The sequence below is a fragment of the Anas platyrhynchos genome, chromosome 5 (assembly GCF_047663525.1).
Source record: "Anas platyrhynchos isolate ZD024472 breed Pekin duck chromosome 5, IASCAAS_PekinDuck_T2T, whole genome shotgun sequence".
In the NCBI taxonomy this organism is placed as follows: Eukaryota; Metazoa; Chordata; class Aves; order Anseriformes; family Anatidae; genus Anas; species Anas platyrhynchos.
In genome coordinates, this window is record NC_092591.1 from 30,939,123 (window position 1) to 30,951,335 (window position 12,213).

Consider the following 12,213-nt stretch of genomic DNA (forward strand, 5'->3'; position numbering starts at 1 on the left):
GTAGAACCAAAATATGTCTTTGTTCCTACAGCCAACAGAGATAACAAAGCCTCTTCCATCTCTGGGACAAGAAGAACTTACTTTTTCGAGTGCAACAGAACTTGGGGTGAGAGAGCCTCGCTTGGAAAGGTAATAAAGGATTTTCTTTTCCAGCAATGAGAACCTGTGGGTACAATTACTTAAACAGCATTCCACATTACTTATGTTTTAACAGAAAGAGTGGAGGTAACCCTAGGCATCAGCCTGTAACCAAAATTTGAACAGAAATTGTGTGAAGATAAACTTCTGTTTGAGAATAATTTTATTTTTTTTTTTATGGATAGCATAGGTCAACTTGGCTTGCCCTTTTTATGAAGTTTACTTATGTTTTGTGAGTGTATAAAATATGAGCTTGTATCTTGTTTACAGTGAATACCAGCCCTCAGAAGATATTAAGCTGCACAAACCATCTTGTTCCGAAGGTAAGGATTTAAATTTTCTAGCAGTAATGAGAAAGCTGCATTGATGGAAAGTGTTCTCTTACATGAATAGCAGAACTGCAACAAGCTTAAAAAAAAAAAAAAATGCCTATATGGAATAGAGGAATGAAAATGAGAAAGTGTCCAGCACGTTTAAGTATATTAAACAAGAGACTGAGCACCTGAGTTTCTGAGAACTTTCATCATTTCAAGAGTCTTTCAGGAAGAAGATAATTTTTCTTTTAACAGCTGAAGATTTTCTTCTGCTTTTATACTCTTTTGCAGATTCGAGTAAGACTGCATACCTAAAACTCATGTTAAGATTGATAATGTCTTAAGTCATTTCCTTTTTTCCTCTGACGATTTGGTAGAAGGATATAATTATAAGTTACATTTTCAGTTTTGTTGGTATGGATATGTGCTATGTGCTGAAGGAAACTTACTTTTGAATGTAATTGACTACTGTTGCTGTTAGCAGAGGTTATCCAGTCTCTTGATGTATGCCCACGAGGAGGAAGTGTGTTTTTATCCTCTGAGGATGAACAGGAGGAGCAGAGGGATAAGGCCAGCCTTGGGAAAAGAGAAAAATTTGAAGGTGTGTTCTAGAAAACAAGTTGATTAATGTGGTAAAAGTGTGGTTGTTTAACATGACAAATTAAAGCTTGTTTTCTTAAGATTTTGTCGGCTCTAACTTCCTGTCAGGACTAGTATTTTTAAGTATTAGATGTTGTAAGTAGCATTTGATATGTTGTAGAAAAACTGTTGATATAATAGAGCCTCTTGTTTTCCTCTTTAGATGTAGTTTTCCTTCCATCAACATATCCGTCTATGCCTTTCTCCATATTTGACGAATCATCTACTTCAGCAAACCAGAATATAAGGTAGAATTACTCAAGGCCTAGATTTTAGAGGGAGAAGGGAAAAACAATTTCAAACTACCTTATCAGCTGAATTAGTCTCCTCCTTGAACAGATGTGGGTTTTTATATTTGTATTTTTTTTTCCCTTTCATTATTCTGCTTGGGATGTCCATGATGACAAGAAATCATGCTGTTGTTCCTCAAGCTTAGAGCTGTTCAGGGTGTTATATAAGCTTTTTCTTTTTCAGGAGAGAGTAGTTGCAATCTGTTGGTAGTTCTGTAGTAGAAAGTGGTAGATTGAAATGTTCAGTGGATTAAACTCTTGAGAGGAAATTGAAGACTGGAAGCTACTCTAAAAAATATTTAATGACATTTAACTCTTATCTTAGTTGTTCTACAGATAATACAAAGAAAAGTGCCCGGTGCCCTCTCGCTGTTCGTAAACCTTCAGAATCTGCCACTGCGAAGGAAAACATACCACCAGAAGCCTGTGTAAGGAAACAGTTTAAAGGAAACAATTTCCTGTCAAGGAGAAATCAAAAAAGAATGTCCTACTGTTGAACTGAGTGAGACTGGCTGAACTGACATGAGATCTAAGCTTCTGTCTGGCATGCCAATACTTGAATTGTGTGATGTTTATAGAATCAGTTCATATTTCACTGGAATTAACGTTTTTATTGGGCTTTAACCTGACTAATACGGAGATAATGGTAGAGAGTCTTCCAGATTGTAAGCAATGGATTAGTGGTCAGGATTCTTCACTCAAAAATTTGAAAAAGCTTGTGTGATTGAGCACAACTCTTAAGCACTGCATCCTGTTCCATCCACTTTACTGCCACGCATCCAAACATCTCAGCTCCTGTTACCTAAAGAGCCGCATATGAGACTCCTTTAAATCTCTGCACTGGCTTCCTAAGCTATCTTGATCTGATGTCTCTGCATGAGAGTCTTGCAGATACTTGTAAAGCTTTCAGTAGAGGTGTTAGCTGTTGTCTCAAAGGATTTAATTACTGCATGCTGCAGTAGACCTTTAGGCTGGTGCTTTAAAGAGTTAGAGGACTTTATTCTGAGCTGAGAAGGATTTTTTGTACAGCTACAATATGAAATAGGGTTAAATAATTCATGGTAATCATCATACTGAGTTTGGTTCCAGAGTCAGTCTGGATATCTGTAGAGTGCAGCTTTTACTTCAATGCTTAACACTGTCACCTATGTGACTCCTTTAAATCTCTGCACTCATTTCCTAAGGTGTCTTGATGCCATGCCCATATGTAGGAGTCCTGACCAATCAACACTTGAATAATGCAATTATAACTGAACTGAGAGAGGTACTTCTAGGGCGTTAGATACCAAGTAGTCTTTGGCAATGCCTGACAGCTCTGCAACACTCTAGAAGGTAAACAATGATAGACTTTTCTGAGGGGAGAAAAATGCAATTATGTTACAGTTAGGGTTCAGTTACTCAATTGGAATGAGAGATGTTAAGTGGAGTATGCAGAGTCTGGATGTCAGAGCCAAGTTGGAAGGTGGTGGGGTGGAAGCAATGGAAGGAAGAAGTGTTCTTCATACTGATTAGGTAATGGATACCTGTGAGACTGGAATGACTAAAAGAGTCACATGAAGTATAACAGGGTTGAAGACAGAACACTATTATGGGAGATAAGCATTCCAGTTTAAAAATTCAGTGACTAAATTTTATTGTTATACTTGCAGATAAACTTAAGTAATTTTCAATTACTTTTTAAAATATGACATACTTATTAATTGCTTGTATGACATGTTATATATACTTCTTGTTTGTGGAAGGAAGCTATGTTTGAAGCACATCTTGGCAGAACTTTTGAATCCCCTAACAGGAAAGAGGGGAGAGCGTAGAAGATAGTGTCAAATAGCTTTTCAGTTAAAAATAAGTCATATACAGCCTTTTCATTGTCTTTTTCTACCTGTTCCAGGATGAGCTGAATGGAATTGAGCCTTTGTCTGAAGATGCAATCGTGACAGGCTCCTACAAGAACAAAACCCTTTGTGCCAACCCAGAAGACACATGTGACTTTGTTAGGGCTGCCCATCTTGCCTCAACTCCCTTTCACGGGGTGTTAGCTCAGAGAATCCCAGATCCTGCTTATTCACAGAGTGTTCTGAAGGAAGACTGTCCAGAATCGAAGAGTGCACCTCCGAATCAAAACACACCAGTTTGTGAGGGGACATACAATGAAGTTCTTTCAGTAAATAAACTGAGGTAATTAACAGCACTGCATCTTAAGCCCCTTTTCGTGTCTCTTTGGTTGTGCCTTTACTATTGTTTCTGAAGAAACAATTTTCTGAAGAGATCAGAGTATAATGAATGCTTTCTCTAGGTCAGGATCCATTTTGCCTTAAGCAGATATAAGAAGTAATAGCAAGCTAAATCATCTCTTCATATTTGTTGCAAGACTTCATGCTTTTTCTACCAATTAATTTGTAAAGAAATTCATAAGCGTATTCTGACTTTGTAGCAGGAGAATAAATGCAGAATCAGTTTTTTATATTTGTTTCTGTAGTCACTTCAGTATATAAAATAGATCTGATGATTATAGCTTAGACTTTTACAGAGGAGAAAAGCTGGAGAGAAGGAATAAAAAACTGCTGTTTCTTACCACTGTAAAGAAAAAAGCATCTACTGTATAGCATTTACTTAATTCAGAACTGAGTTTGATTTGCTAGCTGTTAATGTGTAAACATGTATAACAACCTGAAGGTGTGTGTTTAGTAAGTTCCCTAGAAAGACATGCTGATTATAGTTAAGAAGGAAAATCAAGAGTGATTTTTCTTTCTCCTACCCCTCTTCACTGCTTTAAAAGCATTGTTGGTCTGAATTTTGGCGCAGCTACCAAAATGAGGTAGTAATAAATGTTTGTCATTTTCTTCCACTGTAGCAGTTCTATTTAAGAAGAAGTCAGCTGTAGATTAAGATTCTGATTGTGAACTCATTAAAAGTAAAATGTTGTTTCAACACAGTTGTACGCTTTCCAGAAAGGATAGGGATGGCTTTTTTTTTTTTTTTTTTTTTTACAAAAACAGTCTAGGAGCGCATGGTATCCTTTCACTGGTCATACCCTGCATTTTCTGAAAGTCTGAATAGATGATGTCTTTTATTCACAGTCCAATCATGGAAGCAAGCCTGGAAGATACTCGTTCATCAGGTTCTTCTGTCTCCTCTGGATCTTCTCTTTCTTCTGTTACACAAATATCCACAATTAAATACCTGCACATCCCTGAGAAACTGGAACTTGCTCAGACTTTGCCTGCTGAAACAATTACTGATTCTGGAGGTATCAGTGAAAACATTACTGGTTAGTACTAAATTGAATTTCACTTTCAACAAATAACTTGCATCTGCTGTAGTTACTCTGTAGTGCATCTGCGTATCTTATGTTTCACTCTATTTTCTGTGTATTTCCCACTACACTGTCTTGTGACTGAACTTGTCATTTTTCTGTACTATATAGTGCTACCACTCAAGGTATGTAGTATAGGGTGCTTGTCAGTGTCCAGAAGACAAATATTTAATGTAATGGACAGTTTCTTTTAGGTGATAGAGAAGTTTTTTTTAAGATATTATTGCAGAGAATGTGTGAGTTGAGGTTAAATGCAGAAATGAAAAACTCTGTCTGGATGGTAGGGAGAATACTTAAGACAGCTTTGTTTTGACTTTTCCTTCTATCATCACGCTGTTCTCTTCATAGGCCAGTAGTTGCCACATTGAAAAAGGCCAATGAATTTGAAGTTTAAATTTGAAACAAATATGAAATTTTCTCTACACTCTAAATTTTCTGTAAACATTAGTGTGTCTTTGCAGTATTTTATTCTCATTGAAGAAAAACAAAACCAATACTTTCATAGTTAATTTATTACTTCTAGACAAAGACCTTTGTTTCTCTGTTATAGATCATTGTTACAATTAATACAGAAATGGTCACCACCTTCAAAACCTGGCTAGTACCATTAAGTTTGTATTGAACAAATTTTCAAGGTGTTTAACCTCTTGCCTCCTTTGATTTTGGTTTATGACATTTTAATCAGACGTGTGTATCTGAAAATTCTCAGTGTGTCTACTTTAGGGAACAATATGCTGTTGTGTAGTTCTAGACTACATTATTTGAGAAGTCTGTTGTACCGCTCATGTTTCCTGATGAAGCATGATCAGGAACTCAGGAACTGGAATCAAAGTAAAGTTATGAGAAAATTATGAGAAGAGTGCTGCAAACATAGCTGGCACTTCAACTAGATCCTACGCTTCTTCATATTTGCTACTCTTTGGAGAAGGATGCAAGATCTTTACTTATTTTCAGAAAGAGAAGGCATTTGTTCAGTTGCTCTAATGGTCCTTTTTTCTCTTATTACTTTTTATTCCTTCCTTTCTGCACATCTCCCTTGAAGTGCAGTTATCAACCTGGATGTAGTAATAAGTAATACTTAATGCTGCATAGCAGGAAAAAGTACTTCAGGCATTTGACAGTTTATTACTCATAAATTTCACAGAACTATGAAATTTGTAGTGATAGAATAGAACATGTGTTTAGCCTATAAAGTACAATATTTCCTGGATCTGCTTCCATGGACTTACTTGTACTAAATACAATGCTGTTAAATAAGTACAATAGTAGATAATAACACTTTCTTACTTCTGTGCTGTGAAAGACTATAATTAGTAATGGGTGACACCATTTTAGTGTTTGGGAAAGGAAGTTGGCAGAAGCCTTCTAGTTCTGATGTGTTTTACTTGGCCTGATATTGGAGACCAATACTTTTCAGGCTACCTTGATTTGGGATAGATGATCTCATCCACTGACTGGTGTCTTCTGTTATGCAGAAAAGCAACTGAGACATACATGTAACTTTCTTGTACGTTTTCATGAGGTGAAATCCATTAAATCCTCACTGTAGAGAACAGCAGAGTTGGAGTCCAATCTATTCTTTCCTAAATAAAAACCCTGTTGTATTCAGAGAAGTTAATTTCAATTAAGCCCATCGCTTCAAAAACCACAAACTGATCACTTACTCCAGATATAGTTTTTAAAACAGGAAAGCTAACTCACAAAATAATGGTTTTGGATTCTGCTGTTGCTGAGCAGATAGATGAACATCATCTAATTCAGAGTTTTGTCTCTCGTGAAAGGCACGTCTTACAATACACTACAGTAGTGTCATGAATCTCATGAGATGCGCTCCCTTTTGAAACTGCCTTTTATAGAGTTATGTTCATAGAACAAGAAACTATTGGGAAGAGACTAATGGACTTGCTGAAAGGTGATGCAGTGAATCTGTATGCAGATGGAAAGCTAAATTAAAGGCTTCCAATATCTAAGTTACTTTCTTTTTGACAGATACAATCGTTTCAGAGACTCAACACCTATATTGAGCTCATCTGTTTCTATTACTTGTCTTCCTAGGTGATGTAACTCCGCTCTTGTGGAGTGCTGAACAGCATAAAAAGCTTTTAGATCCCATGCCAGAATCTTTGACTGCCTCTCCAGACTTTCATTTGGAGACTGGCTCTATGCCTGTCATGGAGTTTGAGAAAGACATTAAGCTAGGTAGGTATTCTGGACACCCTGGGGAGCACAAGGGATCTACTGATGTTCTAATTGGTTTGAAATATACTCCATATTCATGCATACCAGTTTTATGTGGTGTAGAGGGGGAATAACATGAACAGTCTTGGATGCACATTTGCTGTGACAGCTCATGAAATGTAAACTTTCATAACAGGAGATGAGACTTACTCTATCAAATGGGAATATTGGACCAATGAAGAACACAAGATGTTTTTTGTGACTCTAGCTAACTTTGCCCAGTTGGATGCAAAGGGATTTGTAACAAAGGTAACATAAATGATGTTTTAACATTTTGCAGTTCATGTATAAAGTTCCTATGAGATATAACTTACGTTGTAAGTGAACTTGGCCATGACTTCTGGAATTCCATGCATGAAGTTTGCTATTCCGTGTCCTTTTTCAAATTGCTGATATATATTCAAATTTTGTGACTGCGGCAAATGTTCCTTGCTAAACTGGGAATTAAAAAAGATGAGAAGAATGCGAAGATGAGCAATTTTTGCTTTATTCCAAAAATAAATGTTCTTATGTATTCTCTTGTAGGTGTATTCTCAGCCTGTGCCTTGGGACTTTTATATCACACTTCAATTACGGGAGCGTTTGAATACTGACTTTGACCAAAGCTTCAGTGAAAACTGCAGCTGTTTCTTATACCAGGATGGCTGTGTGATTCTGCACAGGGATGTAAATCGCTTTACGCTTGCGGTCAGTACAGATAACCAAAGTACAATTGCAAAAGACATGAACTCTTCCATAGGTACTTAATAGTGAGTTTTGGTTATTGCTGAAGATAGCTTCACATGTTTATTCTTGCAATCTAAATCCTCTTTGTTTTATCTACATACAAATTAAGGCCATCTGTTACAGCCTTAGTTAAAGCTGGTTTCTCATTTATAGATCATGTGTTTCTCTGAAACAAACCCATTTTTTTAAACTTTATTCATGAGTGATAAACAACCTGAGCCCAGAACCACACGTTATTTCACAATAAGGCTTTCATCTAAAACTCTACATTGTTTAACTTGGCATCTTTCAATGAGTTCTGTCTGCCATAGAAAGGTCATAGCGCTCAATGACTTGTTGAAGGATTTACATTTAAAATAAAGTCTGTTAAGTGCATTTTGGGTTGTTGCGTATAAATTAAGTAGGGTATAAATCAAAGAGTCATTTCAGTCTTAAGTTCAATTTTTCCTCCTGTTTTTGTCCATTTCTTAATAATGGTTATTTTAATTCTGGCTGGATGTTCATGGGAAAAACCTGATTACACTAAATTTAGGGTAGGACTGTTACCTTTATACAGTTAAGTGTGTGTGTGTGGGGGGGAAGGTGAGCTATAAATATTTCACTTAATCTGTTGTACAGATGCATGTTTATTCCTTGTTTTCAGGATCTTATTCGTGGCTGCAAGTCTATCGCAAAGGAATTTATCCTGCTGGTTGTTCATGATCTCCTGAGCGTGGTTGAGAAGCTCCACAAAGCAGAAATTGTCCATGGAGATCTGAGGCCAGAGGTGCTCTTTCTGGGAGACAGGTTAGTTTCTTTGTATGGATCTGAGAGGATATGTAATACTTGATTTCAGCTATAACTCTTTGTAATTTATCCCTTTTAGTTAGGAAACTGATGTAACAGTTCAGGTTTTTTAGGCTGCAAAATTCTGAACAGTGGAAACACTTCTGGAGTCAACCTTATGCCCATGTGCCCTCCCCCATAATATATAGTGATGCTGTAGAATGTATACGATACTAAATGTTTTTGCTATTGTCCCTGTTTCCAAATTTCTCCTTTTCCAAAATTCTGGACAATTAACTGGATACTGGTGAATAACTTGTCTTTGGTCTTGCATATCGAGAAAACACAAAATTAGAAAACAAAGGACAGATAGAACTGGAATACCCAGGCACTCTTAAATGGATTGCTTAACTTCCACTGTAATCCAGCTTGTAACTTAATGTATGCATAGATCTAGTTTTCTGCTTTAAACTTATTCCTATATTAAGTTTAAAATGTCACATATCCCTTGGAGTATGATCTATGAATGGAGTGTGGGAAGGTAGTAACTTAAAGAATATCTAATGATTCAAATACAATTACATTAGAATAAATTCACTGAAGCAGTTCTTAGTCATTGCTGATAAATTAAAAATAGCTATTGACTTTAAAGTAACTTTCAACCTACAGGCATCTAACACGGTAATGTCTAAACTTGTTTGTGCAACCCTATTGGGGGAAAAAAAGGGGAAGGCACTTCCAATATATGTATACTTGTTTATAAGTTATTAGTATGTTAGTAGTATGTGTACATGCTCTTCACGCACCCCCAATGAATTGTCTTGCACACTTTCTGGGGTGTGTGCACCCCATTTTGCAAATCACTGATCAAGCAGTGGTGTGATGGATTTGGCTATCTGCTGGTACGTTTATTATGATTTCTCTGTGGAAAATGCAAACCTAATCTTAGCTGCCAAAAAGTAAGGATGATGATAGGTTTTGGTGTCATAGGAAAAAAAAACTATCCTAGGACAGGTGTATAATGTAAATGCAGTCAAAATCATGAAGTATGCTTACAGCATGCAAATATTAAAAAAAAAAAAGTGGGAAGTGTGATCTGTTTATATTGTTGACTTGGCAGCTGTCATCTATACAGGTACTCACTTCTACCATTTAGGTTTGTCCTCACTGGTGTGTGGACTAGGGAAGGTTTAATGAAGTATGATTCTTAATTCTTTCTTGTATTTTGATATCTTGAAAGAGAGGGAGAAGTACTAGACGTTATGTTGTTTTCCTGTTCCTCCAACTCAGTTTCAGATAACTGATTAATATCAAAACAACGTCTTTAGTGTTTCTTATTGCTATTCTGGAGATACAGGTGTCATCTGTAAGCTTCAAGCTTCCAGCTGGTTCCCCTTTCAGGGGAAGACCTTTCAGTAGTAGTTCTTAAGCTAGCCATCAGAGGGGAGCATTGATGTAGCTAAGACTTGCTTCTTGAGTTTGTTTTTTTATGTGTTGATCTGCTTTATGCTTCATTTGTTTTCTCTACTCAGTATCTGTGACCTACTTGGTTATGATAAGGTGACAGGAGCTCTGAAGGTAGTGGATTTCTCTCACAGTGTGGATTTGAGATTGCAGTCTCAAGTAAGCTTGCCCAATAATTTTCCTATATCTCAGACTCCTCATGGACAACAGCTTCTGGCAAAAAGTTCCCTTCCTTATCAGGTAAGTCTGTTTGGCAGGATACCTTAGTTTCTGTTTCCTTTTCAAAATCTTGGTTTAAGTTGTGTTTTATAGAATCTGTGGAAAACACTGAGAATTTCTCATCTGCTTTACATCTTTGGCATTAACTGAAGGGGTTAGCAGCATTGTTCTGGAATTGCTGGGTGCCTGTGACTACTGTATGTATTTAGGAGTGTAAAGGAAGACTAGAATTCTATTTTGAAGTTGTTTTGCTTAGTATCTCCTGAAGATCCTGATGCAAAGACCAATACAGACTTAAATATGTAAAAGCACCAACATTAGAGATCTGTGGTGAACTGTAGAAATCAACAGAAATTGAACTTTCTAATGTTTGTTATGACTGCAGGTAGACTTGGTTGGCATTGCAGATATAGTCCATTTGATGCTGTTTGGTGATCACATCCAGGTCTGTCAAGAGAATTCCATCTGGAAAATCAGCCAAAACATATCAGAGTAAGTCCTTTTTCAGAGGAGGCTACTGGGAAGTAACAAATTTCTTCCAATTTCCTTCACTTTCTTTAGTCCTTCATTTCTAGTGTTACTATTTCCAAAGCTTAAAACCCAGCTCTTTGTGCTGTAGCTGTCAAAAGCATATGATCTGTGGGGGCCTGATTTTTGAAACTACTAGTCTTAGTACCAGTACTGCTAGACTTACTACTGGTACCCTTAAAGTAGACTTACTACTGGTACCCTTAGAGTTATGTAGGAGACAGTTTTAAGCTGAATATATGCCATACAGTCTAGTTACAATATGATCGATTTTTGTTTTTTTTTTTTTATTTTTGGTTTTGCTTTCCTTTCAGACCAGTCTGAAAGTCTTAGTCTCTCATTTGACTTTGTAGTCAAAGCTTGGAGATGTTTATAAGTGGGTGAGTGGTAAGAAAATTCCATGAGCTTTTGCTTTAGAAGTGGTGATTACTTGGATTTTCTGCTTTTTGATTCCAGGATCTATTGAAGGGTTCCTGAGACACTGACACTAGGGTTCTGTCTGTAACAGTTATGAAAGCAGTATAATTTTAAATTATTTTTCTTCTTTTGCGTTGATAATTTTAAGCTGCACAGGCAACTGCTCCTTTGGAAGTTGGTATTTGTTCTAAGTTATTAATTTATAGGGTTCCCATTTAGACACATGTTAGGGCTGGGGCTATAATACTATTCTGCCTTCATCTACACGTTTGTTCTTAAACTAAAAGTTCATTCATTTCATTAGTTGTGTCCTATGGAATTTTTCTGCCTTAGCATTTCATAAGGATTTTCTAGAGCTCTCCTGCTCATAGCAGAAGTTGGTTGACTGCTATTTGCATTCAGGGTCATGGTATATTAGCTATACCTGATGTGTAGATGTACTTCTGTAACTATTGCTTTAAGAAAACATACTACAGATTTGGGATTTGTCCAGTTCCCTAGCAACCTGCATTACTTATAAATCTTTGTGTTCAACTATTAGAAAAAAAAACATCGTAAGCTGTGTTATAGGGAGAGGGAAGAATTCTCCTCTCCTCTTATTCTGCATATATATATATATATATATATTTTTTTTTTTAACATATTGTTATAGAATTATACCAGTAGTTATGCAGCTACAGCAGGCTTCTGCTGGGTACTGACTATATACTTCATATTGTACCCAGTTGCTTCTTTTTTTTCCTTTCTTAAGAGGATCAACTTACAGGACTAGATGAGAAGAACAAAATCGCCAAGAGCAATTCACCTCTGAGGAGATGAATATCAATTATATATAGGTTGGCAGTAAATATGTATTTTATATCACCTTAGTTTCAGAAATACTGGAACATTCCTCCTTCCAACCTCTCCCCATCAGCTAAATCATTGATGGAAACTGACTTTGTCTTTCTACTGACAGATATTATGATACTTCGTATCTTTAAGTAAAGCTGACCTGTTCTGAAAGATAGGACTCCTGTATATTCATTTCTATCAGCACGTAATCCATTTTTTGCAGTATTTTTGGGGATAGTGGGATACATTTCTGAGAAGTTTTGCTTTTTAATTTTTATTCATTTTTATTCTATAAGAGATGAAATTGAGCTACAACAGATGAAACCAA

General features: G+C 36.4%; 1 protein-coding gene across 5 annotated transcripts in view; it reads left to right on the forward strand.

Annotated features, from left to right (window-relative positions):
• BUB1B (BUB1 mitotic checkpoint serine/threonine kinase B) overlaps positions 1–12,213 on the forward strand; it is a 48,744-nt gene that overhangs the window by 9,288 nt on the left and 27,243 nt on the right. For 3 of the 5 annotated variants that reach the window (XM_072038648.1, XM_072038644.1, XM_072038645.1), the window contains exons 11-23: positions 32–129; positions 409–461; positions 934–1,053; positions 1,255–1,339; positions 1,707–1,809; positions 3,270–3,556; positions 4,459–4,649; positions 6,750–6,893; positions 7,069–7,181; positions 7,458–7,619; positions 8,302–8,444; positions 9,956–10,127; positions 10,492–10,598. In XM_072038648.1, the coding sequence (XP_071894749.1) occupies positions 32–129; positions 409–461; positions 934–1,053; positions 1,255–1,339; positions 1,707–1,809; positions 3,270–3,556; positions 4,459–4,649; positions 6,750–6,893; positions 7,069–7,181; positions 7,458–7,619; positions 8,302–8,444; positions 9,956–10,127; positions 10,492–10,598 (1,778 nt within the window). The remainder of the gene's footprint in view (positions 1–31; positions 130–408; positions 462–933; positions 1,054–1,254; positions 1,340–1,706; positions 1,810–3,269; positions 3,557–4,458; positions 4,650–6,749; positions 6,894–7,068; positions 7,182–7,457; positions 7,620–8,301; positions 8,445–9,955; positions 10,128–10,491; positions 10,599–12,213) is intronic. The other 2 variants (XM_072038646.1, XM_072038647.1) reach the window with 1 other exon arrangement.